This window comes from Canis lupus, chromosome 17 (assembly GCF_003254725.2).
Source record: "Canis lupus dingo isolate Sandy chromosome 17, ASM325472v2, whole genome shotgun sequence".
Lineage (NCBI taxonomy): Eukaryota > Metazoa > Chordata > Mammalia > Carnivora > Canidae > Canis > Canis lupus.
Window position 1 is genome coordinate 6,621,949 of NC_064259.1, and position 18,258 is coordinate 6,640,206.

At 43.5% G+C, this 18,258-nt stretch overlaps 1 protein-coding gene across 4 annotated transcripts in view; it reads right to left on the minus strand.

Moving 5' to 3' along the window:
* Positions 1–13,699, minus strand: part of ADAM17 (ADAM metallopeptidase domain 17) — a 49,609-nt gene extending 35,910 nt beyond the window's left edge. For 2 of the 4 annotated variants that reach the window (XM_035700658.2, XM_025454694.3), the window contains exon 1: positions 13,341–13,637. In XM_035700658.2, the coding sequence (XP_035556551.1) occupies positions 13,341–13,425 (85 nt within the window). In that variant the 5' untranslated portion in view covers positions 13,426–13,637. Of the gene's footprint in view, positions 1–791; positions 925–12,821; positions 12,953–13,340 lie in introns of those variants that run through there. The other 2 variants (XM_025454693.3, XM_035700659.2) reach the window with 2 other exon arrangements.
* Positions 13,700–18,258: the final 4,559 nt, after the last annotated feature.

Here is an 18,258-nt window from a genome sequence, read left to right on the forward strand (position 1 = left end):
CAGTTTGCTTTTTAAATCAAGTACATGTATTACTTTCTTTTTTGAAAAATATTTGTTGGGGTGCCTGGGTGGCTCAGTCCGTTAAGTGCCTTCAGCTCAGGTCATGATCCTGGGATTCTGGGATAGAGCCCCTCTTTAGGCACCTGCCCAGCAGGAAGTGTGTTTCTGTCTCTGCTTCAGTCCATTAACATTCTCTCAGTGTTTGTTTTGATATTAGTAAAGCTCCCTAAAAAGACTTTACAAAAAGGCCTGCAATTATCTAACAGATTTACATCTGTAAAATGTAAGAGAAAGCAAAATTATTGCCCAAACAGATCACATCAATTTATGCTACAATGTAAGGGGACTTCAATATACACACAGCTTTGAATTCTCTATTCAACTTACCACAAGGCTGTGGGGTCCTGAAAAAACCCTTGATCTCTAAAACTCAGTGTGTTCATATATAAAAGAAAGATAATATTTAGTGTGTAGTTCATGGTTGTAAAGTAGCACAAAATATTTTAAAGTACTACAAATCATTCAATTAATTAAAATCCTTTGTTAGAATCCTATAAACATTATTACTATCATTAATACCTTTGGAATACTCATTTGCTTGTTTTTAATAATCATCACTATGAATTTTAGAGTAAGAAGTGATATAAGAATTATGACTGACTGTAATTATATCAATTACAAATCTTTAAAACATAACTTCCTAAGACTCTAATAAACACCCTTATTTTTCTACCTTTGCCAAACTAAGTCCCCAGTTACCCCAATATTTTTCTATAAATAGTTCAAATTACCTTTTCAAGGCTGAAAAAGTCAGTAGTGTTTCTATATGTGTTGAGGCCTGTAGATCCCTTTTTCTTACTGAGTGCTGCTGGATATTGGATAGAGAGAGGATATCGTAGTCTGAGAGTAAAGAATCAAGGTTTTCTGAAATAAAGGTAAGATGATTATTAACACCTAACTTACTAATCAATTACAATATCACTAAAATGACAGAGTCTAACAACAAACTTTTCCTGATATAACGCATCTTGAAGTGCTAAGCACAACCTATGAAAAATTCTTGCCAAAATAGATATATAAGAAAAAAAAAACTGAATTTAATCAAGACCTAACTTTTAGTTCTTAAGACATAAAGAGATTAGGTTACCAAATTAACAACCTTAGGAAGAAAAAAAAAAAAAAAAAACAACAACCACCTTAGGAAGCAATCAGCCACATCTAGAATATCAGAATTCCTACAAAATAAAGTATTTTTTGTTGGAATAAAATATTTCCAAGTTCTTTAGAAGATAAATGGCTTGGGAAAGAAGGGACGGGTGGAGACAATATAGTGGTCCTCCTTTATCTAAGGTTTCAACTACCTGAGGTCAGCTGTGGTCTGTCAGAAGGTCAGTACACAGTAGCCTAACAGTAGGTCAAAATGCCCATATTATTCACCTCACTTCATCTGAACGTATATGCAGCTTATCATTTCACATGATCATAAGAAGGGTTAAGTATAGTAAAATAAGATTTTAAGGGGGATGCCTGGCTGGCTCAGTCTGTAAAGCATGCAACTCTTGATCCTGGAGTTGTGAGTTCAAGTCCCACATTGAACATAGAGCTCACTTAAAAAAACGGGGCGGGGGTGGGCAGCCCGGGTGGCTTAGCGGTTTAGCACCACCTTCAGCCCAGGGTGTGATGATCCTGGAGACCCAGGATGGAGTCCTGAGTTGGGCTCCCTGCATGGAGCCTGCTTCTCCCTCTGTGTCTCTGCCTCTCTCTCTGTCTCTCATGAATAAATAAATATTTTTAAAAAAGAGAGTGAGAGAGAAAGATTTTGGGAGAGACCATATTCACCTTTCATTCCAGTCTACTATTATAATTGTTCCATTTTATTATTACTGTTAATTTCTTACTATGCTGAATTTATAAATGAAACTTTACCGGGATCCCTGGGTGGCGCAGCGGTATGGCGCCTGCCTTTGGCCCAGGGCGCGATCCTGGAGACCCGGGATCAAATCCCACATCGGGCTCCCGGTGCATGGAGCCTGCTTCCCCCTCTGCCTATGTCTCTGCCTCTCTCTCTCTCTCTCTCTCTGTGACTATCATAAATAAATAAAAATTTAAAAAAAAAAAAAAAGAAAAAGAAACTTTACCATATCATACCCAGTTTCGGGCATCCACTGGGAGTCTTGCAATGTATCCCCCACAGATAAGTGGGACTTCTATAGACAAGAATACAGCAAGCAAGCTAATGTGTGAACCATTTTGGATCCTAGGTCAAACAAATCAATGTGGAAAGGTACTTGTGACAATTAGGGAATCTGAACATGAGTTCATATCCATACCAGACACCAATAATTTTGATACCTCAAAAAGTATCATACTACATAATCAACTAAATTCTAAATTAAAGGCATTTCTGGCTTGTCTACTTAGAATTTCTAAGATGAAGGTGACCAACTCCACCTGACCACTGCTAACCCAGGCTACAACAATTCCTTATCAGCTGACATGTAGTATGAAAGAGCAACAAACATATCAATGGCCTGAACAAACCAAAAGTAAATCTTTACAGAAAAATTACATATTCCAAATTAAAAAGCAAAAAGGGGTAATATCCCAATCACTCCTGCCCTCAACAGACACAGCAGAATCAACAATCCACTGAACTTCAGGAAGCAGCAGTGATATGACCAAACTAATCCCTGGGGGAAAAAAAAAAAAAAAATTTAATTCTTTTACTAAACTGACTTGAAACCCAAGAAAAGCAAAGATGTGCTGCCCCAGAGATAAAACATGCACAAAAATGTTTTTATTTGGTATAGAGCCAAAGTATACTCTAACGTATATGATACCCATGTAAGTCACTTTTTATCAGCAACTCTGCTGTCTCTTCCAAAATGAAGAGGATTTTTGGAAGACAACTTTGGTGACTAAAGTCTCTGTAGAAACTGTCTAAAAATACTTAAGCTGAAGCTTTCTTTCCTCTCAACAAATATCACTACAGAAGCAATGATATTCAAAATCATTCCATTGGACTTAGAATGTCCTTAAAATACAGCACCAGGAGCTTAAAATACAAGTATATTGTTACTGAGGTTAAATATGCCCACAAGGGGATCCCTGAGTAGCTCAGTGGTTTAGCACCTGCCTTCAGCCCAGGGCATGATCCTGGAGTCACAGGATCGAGTCCCACATCGGGCTCCCTGCAAGGAGCCTGCTTCTCCCTCTGCCTGTGTCTCTGCTTCTCTCTCTCTCTTTCATGAATAAATAAATAAAATCTTTTTAAAAAATAAAATAAATATGCCCACAAAATCACTTTTAAAAGAACTGACACAATACTCTTCTTTTCCCTCTTCTCCTGAAATCTTCAACTGGTTCATTTACCAATTCACTAATTCATGGTTATGTGCCACGCACTGGTTGCAGTACTGATACAGTACTAAATAGAGCCAAGTTCCTGCCTACTGCAGCACTCATTTCAGTGTGGGAGAGACATACAATGCACAATATATGTTAGTGCTATGGACATTAGAGCAGAACAGCAAAGACAGGGAGGCAGGGCCAATTTATAAAGAGTGGTCTAAAGGAAGATGCTTCACTATTATACTATTCAGGAAAAACCTGAAGAAAACAAGAGATAAGCATGTTAAATTTCATCAAAACCAATCCAAGTCAGGGTGCCTGGGTGGCTCAGTCGGATAAGCGACTGACTCTTGATTTCAGCTCAGATCATGATCTCAGGGTCATGGGGACTGAGCCTGGTGTCAGGCTCTGTGCTCAGGGGGAGTCTGCTTCTCTCCCTCCACTCCTCCCCCAGCATGCCCATGCTCATTCTAAAATAAACAAATGAAATCTTTAAAAAAAAAAAAAGTCTATCCAGGGTCTAATTCAAGATAATACTAAATAAAGCGGCAGCAAAGTTTACATTTGTTGGGTACCACTCATTTTCCATCAACAAAATTTCCTTTAAAATCTAATCCGAAAAAAAGCTGTTTGAAAAGGCATCAATCACTTTTATGCCAATAGATGGTCCTTGGTGATTTGGCCTTGTTGATTACACCGCATAGAAGCATCAATGAAAAACCCTTCAAGAAGCTTACATTTATTCAATCTTTTTTTTCCACTTTTTTCTTTAATGTAGGCTCCACTCAAACTCGTGGCCTGAGATCAAAAATCACATGCTCTACTGACTGAGCCAGCCTATTCAACAATTTTTGAGTGTGTGTTTCCTACAAGATACTTTGTTGGGTATTTTATTATGTAATCTGCACAAACATACCTGAAATAGTATCTTCTTTTTACAGATGAAGAAACAAGCTCAGGGAGAATTATATCACAAAGCTAATTTAGCACAGAACCAAGACTTGAACTTGGGCTTCTCTGGCCAAAAACTCCAAGCTTCACTGATGCCATACTTGTAAAACTCCTTAAAAATATCCTAGCTCTGGGGCACCTGGCTGGCTCAGTCGGTAGAGCATGTGACTGTTGACCTCAGGGTCTTTTTTTTTTTTTTTAAGACTATTTATTCATGAGAGACACAAAGAGAGAGGCAGAGACATAGGCAGAGGGAGAAGCAGGCTCCCTGCAAGGAGCCTGATGTGGGACTCGATCCCAGGACCCCAGGATCATGACGTGAGCCAAGGGCAGACACACCCGCTGAGCCACTCAGGCACCCCTGATCTCAGGGTCTTTTTTTCTTTTTTTAGATTTATTTATTTATTTACGATAGAGAGAGAGAGAGGCGCAGAGACACAGGAGGAGGGAGAAGCAGGCTCCATGCCGGGAGCCCGATGTGGGACTTGATCCCGGGACTCCAGGATCGCGCCCTGGTTTAGCAGGTGCTAAACCACTGAGCCACCCAGGGATCCCCTCAGGGTCTTGAGTTCAAGCCCCACATTGGTAATGGAGCCTACTTTAAATAAATTAATTTTTAAAAGAAAAGTTTAAAAAAAATCCTAGCTTTTCTTGGACCTTCTACTTCTTGGCCTCCTCCTTTTTGATGTGTCAACCAAATATGATCTCGCCTCCCTCTGAATTCTGTAGCCCTTTGTTTTGTTAAATTCCTTTTTTCTGGCACTTTTGGGTTATATTTGTCTTATCTCACAAGTAGATTGTAAAACAGACAAAAGGGAACTGGGTTTTGTTTTGTTTTAATTTTATTTATTTATTCATGAGAGAGACAGAGAGAAGGCAGAGACATAGGCAGAGGGAGAAGCAGGCTCCTCACAAGGAGCCCGATGCAGGACTTGATCCTGGAACTCCGGGATCACGCCCTGAGCCGAAGGCAGCCACTCAACCGCTGAGCCACCCAGGCATCCCATGGGAGCTGGGTTTTATTATGCACAGAACCTTACAAAAATTGCACTGCTGTGTGTACAAATTGCACAAATTCTCAATGCTGAGATGCTGATACAATCTTTTATAGCTCTTCTACCTCCCTGATACAGGTTGATACATGAATTCAGTTTCACTCAAGATCATAATCACTCCTACTGACTGAGAAACTTAACCTCAATACTGTACTGTCATTGTCAATAACACAGGCCAGTTGTTCTCAAAGTGGGGTCCCCATATGAGTAGCATCACCTGGAAACTTGTTAGAAAGGCCAGCTTTCAGGTCTCCTGTCAGTCCTACTCAGTCAGGAATCCTTAGGTTGAGGCCCAGCAATCTGTGTTACATGCATTCCAAGTGATGCTGATACACTCCGTTTTGAGAACCACTGAACTAGAACCAGGCTCAAGGAAGCAGCACAAAGTGAAGATAAAAGCTTTAGGCACAAAGACAGTCCTTGTTCAGCCTTGCATTATTTTTAAAAACAAAAATCAGAGATAAGGTAAATTAATAACTGAGAAACAGATAAATTATAGCACTTTCAAATGAAAAAAAATCTATAATCATTAAAAAGGCTGGTAACAGATTTTTAAGAACATGAGAAAATATGCTATAACATTAAATAAACAAACATAGGTTAAAAAAAAACTATGCACACTGCATGATCTTAACCATGTATAAAAATAGGCCTAGAGAAAAGAAAGAACACGATAGTAATATCACTGGTTATCTTTAGGTATATTTTTCATAATAAGCACTTTTAAAATATAGCTTGCTAAAGCACTTTAAAATACCTAAGTAATGTGTTTCAACTGTAATTTGTCCCTTTATAATAACTAGATATCTCACACTGGATGCCTTGGGGCCATTCCAGACAACATGGTAAAAGCATCCCCTCACCCAACCAACAGACATCCTGCTCTCACTACTGCCCTTCACTAGCAAGGAGTCTCTCAGATACTTGGCATTTCACTGTACTTCACTTCCAAAATTCCAACCACTAGCAATCTCAATTTTTTATAGGTTTTTCAACAGAATCTCAAACATTTCCCAAGATTTTATCATTTATCTATATCCAAATCTCCCAATAAGCTTAAGTATAAGCCACGTAATTCTCTTTCTTAGCACTCCACAATGGCTGCAGGATAAGAACCCCTTCCTTGCTTTCTACGAGTTGTTCAGGCAGTCCCGTAAACAACTGAGCTTTTCTCATTTGGACTGGCTATGAACACAAAATTAGAAAACAACAAGCACAATTCCAAAGGTCAGACCAGAGTACTTTATTTCGGTATCCCCTACTCATCCCTCCTCACTCTTCTCTGTCACATGCTATGGTTTCCCTCACTTGGCCTCTTGTCAGCTTAGTCTCTAGTCTGAGACCCTACCCTCCCTGGTGAGGGTGGAAAAGATATTGCTTTGCTTTTGTGTCTTTTCCACCCTCACCATTCCTTTCCTGCATGGACATTCTGCACTTCATTTCCTCCCTTCCACCAGGCTCCACCTATTCATTTATTCAACATTTACTGAAAATGTTCCACCTTCCAGGCACTAGGGATATAATGAAAGAAAGAGAAATATATTACTGATAGTATGACGCTGAAGGAAAGACCACCATACAAAAAAATTATAAAGTATGTCAAGTACCAAGGGAGAGGAAGTTGCAAGAAGTTATGGAAGGGCAGAGCAGGGGGAACCCCTGCCTGGGGAGCCAAGGATGTTTTCCCAAGTAAACAGTAGTGAAGTTAAGATCAAAAGGAAGAGGAGATCGCCAAGAGAAAGAAAGGATAGGATTCTAAGTAGAGAGCATAACACAAACCCTGACGTCCCCAAGAAACTCGGAGCATAACACTCAAAGAAATGAAAGCAACTCCCTGAAGCTAGAGGACACAACAGCACACAGATGGGAAGAGGTGTGAGACTGCAGGCGGGCAGAATTTGGTTATGAAGGGCCATGGAACTAAATTAAGAATTTTGGACTGCGGACAGGCAACAGCTCTAAGAAATATCACTGTGACTGCAGTGTGGAGCGTGGGCTAGAGGGGAACAAGACTGGAGTCTGGAAAATTGGCTAGTAAGCAGCCAAGCAATCTAGGCGGAGATCAAGAAAAGAGTCCCTGGTTTCTGGCATGGGTATGTGGGTAGATAGTTGGCACCATATTCACTGAGATTAAAAAAAAAAAAAAAAAAAAAACACGAGTAGAAGCGGGTTTGGGGGAGGAGTTGATAGAAAAGGACAGCTGGATGCTGAAAGATTCTGGAGTTCCACACTACATCTTGTTCTTTATGTAGTTTGCAATTACATTACATTGTTCATTTACATAGGACTTTTCGGCATTATGTCATCATATATTTACAATTACCTTACTGATAAGCCACATAGTGATTTTAGGCAGGAAGAAATCAAGTCTGTTTTGTATGATTTTCAATACTGACATGAGCAGTAAAAGGCAGCTGATACTTCATTCCTTGTATATGTTCTCCAAGAACCAGGAGAAAGCTGGAGTTTCAGGCCTGCAATAAATCGTCTTTCTCAATGTAGGGGTAAAGTGGCCTATAGATTTGATAAATCTTCCACTCCATCCTTCTTTTACACCCAAATTGTTTCATCTCTGGGGTATGCTTTTATGGCCGCTTACTGATAAAATGACAAACTATACTTTCATCAAGCCCAGAGTCAACACTTTTAATATAAAACCAATTTTTAGGGATCCCTGGGTGGCGCAGCGGTTTGGCGCCTGCCTTTGGCCTGGGGTGCGATCCTGGAGACCCGGGATCGAATCCCACGTTGGGCTCCCGGTGCATGGAGCCTGCTTCTCCCTCTGCCTATGTCTCTGCCTCTCTCTCTCTCTCTCTGTGTGACTATCATAAATAAATAAAAATTTAAAAAAAAAAAAAAAAACGAACATAAACATCTTTTAAAAAAATAAATAAATAAATAAAAAATAAAACCAATTTTTAGGGACGCCTGGGTGGCTCAGCAGTTGAGTGTCTGCCTTTGGCTCAGGGTATGATCCCAGAGTCCTGGGATTGAGTCCTGCATCGCCTCCCCGCAGGGAGCCTGCTTTCTCCGTCTGCCTGTCTCTGCTTCTCTGTGTCTCTCATGAATAAACAGATCTTTAAAAATAAATAATTAATTAATTAAAACCAATTTTTAAACAATCAACTGTTGTATCAAAAGTAGTCCAGGAATGTTTATGGCCTTTTTTACTTAATTTCTCTTTTCTTTTTTCAATAAATCACATATTCTTGGAATATAACTTGCAAGTATAATGCAGAACCCCTGTAGCCCACCGCTCACTCTCAACTCCTCTGCCCTGTGGAGTACAAAGAATTTCCCAAGATGACACTATCAGTATCAGGCTCCTATGTCTGGTGTCAGAAGTGGAAAAGAAAAAAGCCAGGACTGCTGTGAACTCTTTATTCTGCTTGTACAGAAGACACATGAGACCTGAATGCTCTTGAGGACTCCTCAAATTCTGCAGGAAAAGGTAGGGACCTAGACAGGTTACTGTGAAGTAGGCCCTACATGTGGGTGAATCCCTCCCTGGACTAAAGGATGAGAAAAATGAGAACAGAGCAAGTGCTCTCTGCTGGGCAGTAGACCCCCAAGGCCTGGGAGTTAGAAACTTAGTTTTCTAGGTTTACAGCAGTTAGGGCGGATAGAGGATGAGCTGCCTCAATCATTCCCTATCAAGAACTCTTCATCAGAGCCAAGATTCTCCAGCAAGACCAGTCACATGGAAACTCTGAGCCTAAATAAAAGTCAGCATAACCCAAAGGATCCTCTAAGGAAACCGGGATTGGTCCATACAGCTCTGTAGCTGAAAGGGACCCAAAGCCATGTCAGGCAATGAGACTACTTCCACAATTTCCAGCACCCATCTCTTTATTTTTTTTTTCAGCACCCATCTCTTTAGAGTAGACATTGTATCCTATACTTTCTTCTCATCAAATAAACATACCCAAGTAATTTTGCACATGTTATATTGGAAGTGCCTGTGAATACAGAGACAGAAATATCAAGTGGGGAGTTGGATACCTGAGTATGGAGCCTCAGAGAATAAGTCTAGGTCAGGGATAAGTAGTTACCAAAATACAATCAAATGTAAGTGAAACCAAGGCAGCAGATGAGATTTGTCAAAGCCTACAACTCATGTTAAAAGAAAAAAAAAAGAGAAAAATAAGCAGTGTGGGGAGGGAGATACCAATTCCCTTGGTTGATTTTAGGGCTAAATTAAGGAATATAAGAAAATCAACCACACATGGCCTCAAAGGACACCTATACTTAATGTTCTGGAAACTCCATAAAAGCTAAAAGGATTTCTCACAAAGTCTCCACCATGGCTCTCTGCTTATTCTTCATTCTATTCTTGAAATACAGTTTACCTCTTTGACTAGTTCAAAGCAGACTGGCATTAAATTAAATCTCCTTTGGAACAGTTAGGGTGGTTAAGTATTTCGGTTTCAAAGGAATGGACCCTATAAGCAAAGTTAACATCAAAAGAGGAAGCCAGATGTCAAATACTGAGCAAAATGGTGCTGTCAATAATGAAAAACAAGCACTGCAATGTGGAGAATCCCCACACCAATAACCTCAAGGTAAATTTCAAAATCTGTTTCAGATACAAACTTTTATCCCTCATCTGTGACCTATATTTTTTTCCCCTCCACCCACTACATCCTCTTTTATTAAAAGTAACACAAAGGGAAAACACTTTTGAAATCAGAGTGAGACTTATACACCCCAGCTGCAACTTCAAGATATCATCATGACTAAGTTCACATGACTCACAACTTTCCTGAATTATGCAATTCATAACAGTTCAATTGAAATCATCTTGGGTGTCCTGTAGAGTACTCCAAAAGCCAGGATTCTAGTATATATTTCTATCCTTCAGAAAAAAATGTCGTCCCAGGGAGCCTGGGTGGCTCAGTCGATTAAGCATTTGCCTTCAGCTCAGGTCATGATCTCAGGGTCCTGGGATCCAGCCCATGTCAGGCTCCCTGCTCAGTAGGGATAAGATGTTTTTTATAAAATATAAAATAAAATATTTTAGAAATATATTATCAAATCCCTAATCAATATTTAGTACTGAGGGGCACCTGGCTGGCTCAGTTGATAGAGCATGCAACTTGACCTTGGGGTTGTGAGTTTGAACCCATATGGCAAGTAGTTTGCTTAAAAAAAAAAAAAAAAAAAAAAAAAAACTTTTTTTTAAGATTTATTTATTTATTTATTGATGAGACACACAGAGAGAGAGGCAGAGACACAGGCAGCGGGAGAAGCAGGCTCCCTGCAAGTAACCTAATGTAGGACTCAATCCCAGGACCCTGGGACCATGCCCTGAGCCGAAGGCAGACGCTCAACCACTGAGCCACCCAGGCATGCCAGCTTAAAAATTTAATACTGAGGTTACAGTAACATGTTTTTTATTTTTTTATTTTTTTTATTTATGATAGTCACACAGAGAGAGAGAGAGAGGCAGAGACACAGGCAGAGGGAGAAGCAGGCTCCATGCACCGGGAGCCCGACGTGGGATTCGATCCCGGGTCTCTAGGATCGCGCCCTGGGCCAAAGGCAGGTGCCAAACCACTGTGCCACCCAGGGATCCCTACAGTAACATTTATAAGACAAATAGGCTACAATAAACAATGCTCCTTAACTATAAAACTATTCTTTGATCTTGACCAGTTCAATCTAAAAAATGGTAAGATTAAGTTAAGGAACTAATCACATCTGGAGCCATCAAACACACATACACCGTTATTCTTCAAAAGAAAAAATACCAGGCAGCCCAGGTGGCACAGCAGTTTAGCGCCGCCTTCAGCCCAGGGCGTGATCCTGGAGACCGGGGATCAAGTCCCATATCGGGCTCCCTGCATGGAGCCTGCTTCTCCCTCTGCCTGTGTCTCTGCCTCTCTCTCTCTCATGAATAAACAAAATTTAAGAAAAAAAAAAAAAAAAGGAAGAATATCCACAAGGCACAGATTTATCACTGTGAGAACATGACAACTCACAATGTCTCTGAGACTCCTTTGTCCTTTTATTTTGAAAACTAAAACATGATCTATGAGGTTCCTTTCAACTCTACAGTCTCTAAGTACCCCCACTAATTTTTCCCTCTTCACCTACCTAAATTTAAAGTCTGGGCTCAAGTATCACCTCCTTCAGGGAGTCTTCTATAACTTTCCCAGGCTCTGTTCCACATCTTTTCACGGTAACAATACTTGCCATAATGTAGTGTATCTCTCTCTCCTCCATGTTGTTTCTGAACTGTCTGTTTAGATATCTCTGTACAACTATGCAAAACTTTTTGAAGACAGATACTATGTGATCTTTCTATTTCCAATGTCACACATAATACTTCCACACAGCACATGTTCTTCTAACCTTTGGTGAATAAATAAGTGTACCCATTTTTCTGGCAATGGTGGTCTACACTTTGAAAATAAAAAGCACAAAAATAAAAAAAAAAACTCTATGATCTGTGAATGTCATGGAAGATTCATCTAGAAACTAAGGTTTTTGGGACACCTGGGTGGCTCAGTGGTTGAGCATATGCCTTCAGCTCAGGGCGTGATTCTGGAGTGCCAGGATCGAGTCCCTCATTGGGCTCCCTGGATGGAGCCTGCTTCTCCCTCTGCCTGTGTCTCTGCCCCTCTCTCTCTTTCTCTCTGTGTCTCATAAATAAATAAATAAAATCTTAAAAAAAAAAAAAAACCAACCATGAAAAATCAACTTTGCCCACTGGGAAAATATACTACGTTTCATAATGACAAATTAAACTGTCTTACATGCCAACTTTTAGAAGGCAAAGAACCCTAAGATTTCGTAAGTTTACACAAATTTCATACACCTTAATGAACGTCCAACCTAAAGTTCAATCTCTTTAGAAAAGCTAAATAAGATTGGGTGGGGAGAAGGGATAACTGGGTGACCGGCATTAAGGAGGGCACTTGAGGGCCGCCTGGGTGGCTCAGTGGTTGGTTGAGCATCTGTATGCCTTCCTCCCACATCCGGCTCCCTGCATGGAGCCTGCTTCTCCTTCTGCCTGTGTCTCTGCCTCTGTGTGTGTGTGTGTCTCTCATGAATAAATAAATAAAATCTCTAAAGAAAAAAAAAGAAGAAAGAAAAGAAAAGAAAAGAAAAGAAAAAAGAAAAGAAAAGAGAAACTTGATGCTAATGAGCAGTGGGTGTTACATGCAACTGATGAATCTCTAAATTATACCCCTAACACTAATAATACGGTATTTGTTAGCTAAACTGAATTTAAATACAGAAAAGATGTCCTTTTAACTAAAGAAAAAAAGAAAAGAAAAATCTAAATAGGAACCCTCCACCTCCTTGGCTCGAAACTGAGGCAACTGGTCATCCCTGATAATTTCTTCGTTTAAAACGGCCAGGAAGGCGTTCAAGCGGTATCAAAGGGCCGGCCCGGTAGGTTCAGGCGCCCCCCTCGCAGCCCCTCCAATGAGCCACAATTTCAGGGCAAAAGCTTACGACGTTCGCAAAGCGCCAAGTCCGGGATGCGCTCTCCAGTCGCCGCCTTCCAACCAGATGACTACACAGAAGAACCTCCACCAGCAGGACTTCGAGTTCGCTCCTTGCAGAGCCAGGAGTCGCCGCGGAGCTGCGGGCCCTTCGCACCCGCACCCCTCAAGGCCGGGGGCGCCTCAGGACCTGGACCCCCACACACACCCCTTACCTCCTTCCCAGACGCACGCTCCGGAGGCGGACCCCCAGGCCGTCAGTCCCCCCCGAGGGCCCCTTCCAGTATCCCTCTCCCATTCATAGAGGCCAGCCCGGCTCCCTCCCTTCCCTGCACTCCAAGAGCCACACCCCCTTCCAGCACCCAAAACCTCGGGACGCGCCGCGGCCGTCCAACACCCCGCCCCTAAACACCTGAGAGATCCTGCTCTTCCCCGAAAGCGGCGCGCGCCGGGCTCCGGCTCCGGCTCCGGCTCCGGGCTCCGGGCGCCGGCCCCCAGCTAGCCCGCCCCGCCCCGGCCCGGCCCTTACCCAGTCGCTGCGGGGGCTGCTCCGGAGGTCGCGGCGCCAGCACCAAGGGAACCACGCTGGTCCAGAAGAGGACACACCGCCTCATGTTCCCGGCCCGGCCACCGGCTCCACCTCTCTGGGCAGCCTTCGCCTGACGGGGGCTCGGGACACTGCTCACATTGGGAGCGAAGGGGATCCGCCCGGCCCGGCCCGGCCCCTCTCGCCTCCTTTTCCTCCCGCGCCGCCTACCGGAACACTCCAGAGAGCCCGGCTCGAGGCCCCCGGAAGTGCGGGCAGCGCTCCGAGACGGCGGCTCAGCCCGCTTCCGGTTGCCGCCGACCCCCGCTCCGCCCCCAGCCGGAAGCCCGGCGCCGCGCGGCCTGCCGGGAGGCCCTCGCTCGCCCCGCCCCCCGTCCTTCCCTCCCGGGCCGGCGCCGCCCGCTGCTTCTCCGACGCGGCCCCGGACGTCCTGACTCGCCCCACCCTGGCCTCGCCTGTGTCCCCGGGTGACCGCCGCCAGGGAGGCGGGAGCGCGCGAGCAGGCCCTCGGAGGCGTCCGTGCCCTGGGCGCCCCCGACCTGGTTAGGGTCCCCGTTGCTGTAGAAGCCGCGCTGAGCCCCCGGGCGGGGGCGGGGGGAGGCCGAGGGGCGCGGGGCCCGGTGCGTGCTCGGGGGCACCGACCACCCAAGGGGCGCCTGGGCCGCAGGACGGCGGGGGCCCTGCGCCTGACCCCGGAGCAGCCCCGGGCCCCGCAGCTGCAGGCGCCCGCGGCCTCGAGCGGGGCTCGGCGGGCAGGCCCGGGGTCTGCAGACCCGGAGAATCTGGCGCCCCAGCCCCACTCCTCGCCTGTGTGAGTGCAGGAGCTAGGGTCTAGCAGCCGGCTTTTAAAAATGTCCATTCCGGGGGCAGCCCCGGTGGCCCGGCGGTTTAGCGCCGCCTCCAGCCTGGGGTACGAAGGGTCTCAGGATCGAGTCCTGCATCGGGCTCCCCGCGCGGAGCCTGCTTCTCCCTCTGCCTGTGTCTCTGCCTCTCTCTTTCTCTGTGTCTCTCATGAATAAATAAATAAAATAAAAATAAAAAGTCAATTCCGCCTGGTTCGTGTAGCTTGGTTTGGAGACGTCCCAAAGCAGTTCTGTTTTGTTTTGCAATCCTTTGCATAATTTTAGCCCTGTGTAGTTGAGTGTTTATAGTACGGAAGAAAACATTCCCATAGCCTCGGATGCGTAGGGCTCGTTGGGTTCAACTAGAATTTATACAAGTGGGGACATAACACATTTTCCACTTGAGAGTGAGTGGAAGAGCCTCTTTCTCCATTATCAAGCGGTAAGTTGTTAGGAATAGGATATAGACTCCCTCGGTGACCTCGTTTCAAGGCTAGTTCCTAATAAAATACACAAACTGTGGTTTAAACAGGTTCATTGTGGTATGCCTCAGGAAAATCTCAGCATCTTTTCCAACAGTTGTTACCCACGGTTACTTACTGGCTTTGCACTTTCGGCTCCCCTGGTCTGTTCATCTGAGGTATGCCTTCATATTAAATATAAACATTGACGGCAGACCTAATCAAAAAGTAAGCAAAATTTTATCTCTGTAAATTGCACGCTTTAAAAAAACTATCCCAAGGAAAAAAAAAAAAAACTGTATCCCTTGGGATGCCTGGGTGGTTCAGTTGGTTAAGCCTCTGGCTCTTGATCTTAGCTCCGGTCTTTTTTTTTTTTTTTTTTTTTAATTTAACTTCAACTAATTCACATATAGTGTATCTTTAGTTTTATAGGTAGAGCTCAGTTATTCATCAGTTTCATGTAACACCCAGTGCTCATTACATCATGTGCCCTCCTTCATGCCAGTCACCCAGTTACCATCCTCCCGCTGACCCCCTCCAGCGACCCTAAGTTTGTTTCTTATGGATAAGAGTCTTTTTTGGTTTGTTTCCCTCTCTGATTTTGTCGTGTTTTATTTTTCCCTCCCTTCCCCTCAGCTCAGGTCTTGATCTAAAGAGTTGTGAGTTCAAGCTCTGCCTTGGGCTCCAGGCTGGGTGTGGAGCCTACTTAAATATATATATATATGATTTAAAAATGCGACCATTGTATATAATTTTTTAAAGATTTTATTTATTTATTCATGAGAGATAGAAAGGATGAGTGAGAGGAGGCAGAGGCAGGCTCCCCATGGAGTAGGGGAAAGCCATTAAAAAGCTTGGCTTTGGGATCCCTGGGTGGCGCAGCGGTTTGGCGCCTGCCTTTGGCCCAGGGCGCGATCCTGGAGACCCGGGATCGAATCCCACATCGGGCTCCCGGGGCATGGAGCCTGCTTCTCCCTCTGCCTGTGTCTCTGCCTCTCTCTCTCTCTCTATGTGACTATCATAAATAAATAAAATTTAAAAAAAAATAAAAAAAAATAAAAATAAATAAAAAAAAAAATAAAAAGCTTGGCTTTTACCCCAGGACCCCAGATCACCACTGGAGCCAAAGGCAGACACTTAACTAATTGAGCCACCCAATTGCCCCTGTATACAATTTTTTTTTAAGATTTTGTTTATTTATTCATGAGAGACACAGAGAAAGAGGCAGAGACACAGGCAGAGGGAGAAACAGGCTCCATGCAGGGACCCCAATGTGGGACTCCATCCAGGGACTCCAGAATCATGCCCTGGGCTGAAAGCAGGTGCTAAACCACTGAGCCACCCAGGGACCCCCACAATTTTTTAAATACAATTAGAGTATCATTTCCTGAACAGCTAGGCACCATACTCTCCAGCTTAGAACTTTAGTAGGTCCTAGATTATATTTTTTGGTGTCTTTCACAGCTCTATAGTGTCTTGCTCACAGAAGGCACTTAGCTATCTATTTAATAAATGCCATTTAATTTTTTTTTTTTTAAGTAGGCTCCATGCCAACATGGGGCTTGAACTCACGACCCCGAGACCAAGTTACATGCTCTAACAACGAAGCCAGCCAGGTGCCCCAATAAATGCTGTTTATTAAAATGTAAAGCTCTTGATCCATTTTCTTACTCATATCCAATAGTCCTAGATTTTCAGGGACAGTCCAGATATGAAGCAATCCGATTTACAAATCAGTACCCAAATTAGGATTTCCAGTTTGAGGTTTGCCTTTCATTTATCAGTTGTCTATATCTTTAAGATAAATTAACACCACGTGGGGGAGATAAAGAGCCAGAGGAACATGATAAGAGGGACAGGTTAGAAGAACTAGTAATCTGAGCCAGTGATCTTCATTCTCTTATCCCCAAAAGAATTGATCAGAATGAACTTTGCATCATAATGTAAATACATTTAAAATTGAAATTGTTAGGGTCATTCTTTTAAATTTACCTAATGGGATATAAATATCTGAGAGGTTTGTTTCTTTTAAGATTCTATTTATTTGATACAGAGAGAGGGAGGGAGCACAGTCAGGGGGAGCCGCAGAGGGAGAGGGAGAAGCAGGCTCCCCGCTGAGCTACATCCCATGGGTGGGGCTACAACCCACATCTGGCTCCCTGCTCAGCGGGGAGCCTGCTTCCCACGACCTGGGATCATGACTTGAGCTAAAGGCAGATGCTTAATCAACTAAGCCACTCAGGTGCCCCTAAATATCTGAGAGATTTGATAGCCACAGTGGTCACCAGCCCCCAAGGAGCCCTCAGCGGTCCCTGCTTCTTGATACACTTTTGTATAGTCAGTCCCTCAATAACACATTGGACAAAGGGTTGGTCCATATGGTCAACAGCATACAGCAGAAGTGACGGTATTTCACTTCCAAAATTGTAAGAGACTATCTTCCATCTGCAGTGCTCTCTTTCTTACTTGCTCTCTCTTAGGTCACTCAGTGGAACATGCAGGAAGCCTACAGAGGCCCACAGCCAGCAAGTAACTGAGACTTACTGCAGACTGTAAGAGTGAGCTTGGAAATGAACTCTCCAGCCCTAGGTGAGCTTTGAAGTGACTGCAGTCCCCCAGCCCAGCAGCTGGACAGCAAATTTCCGGAGACCCTGAGCCAGGACCACCCAACTAAACCATTCCCTCATTCCTGACCCTTAGAAACTGTGGGAAAGAATAAATGTTTTAAGTTCCTAAGTTAGGAGGAATTTGTTACACAGCCACTATCATCTGCTTTAAAAAATACAGCCTGGGCACCTGGTTGGCTCAGTCCATAGAGTATGCAACTCTTGATCTCAGCGTCCTGAGTTCAAGTCCCAAGTTGGGCATAGCACCTACTTAAAAAAAAACTTAAGCAAGTTGACTGGATCCTAGTTTCCTCTTTTTCTTTTTTCCTTGCCTTGTTTTTTTTCTTTGTTTTTGTTTTTTATTTATTTATTAGAGAGGCAGAGACACAGGCAGAGGGAGAAGCAGGCTCCACGCAGGGAGCCCAACATGGGACTTGATCCCAGTCTCCAGGATCAGGCCTTGGGCTGAAGGCGGCGCTAAACCACTGAGCCACCCGGGCTGCCCCGCCTTGTTTTGTTTTTATTAGGGAACAACATCTTGTGCTGCTTGTGGATCAATTTTATTAGTTTCAATTTATTCATTAGTTATTCATAAATTATCATTAGTTATAATTTATCCACTTTTATAGTTGTTTATATAGAGAAACTAGTCAGGTAATAGTCACATCAAAGAGGAAGTCCCAGTTAATAGTGCTTTGAAGTTAGCTTTTTTTTTAATTTTTTTTTTTTTATAAATTTTTATTTATTTATGATAGTCAAACACAGAGAGAGAGAGAGAGAGGGGCAGAGACACAGGCAGAGGGAGAAGCAGGCTCCATGCACCGGGAGCCCGACGTGGGATTCGATCCCGGGTCTCCAGGATCACGCCCTGGGCCAAAGGCAGGCGCCAAACCGCTGCGCCACCCAGGGATCCCTTTTTTTTAATTTTTAAGAAGATTTTATTTATTTGAGAGAGAGAACGCAAGAGGCAGGAAAGGGCAAGGAGGGGCAG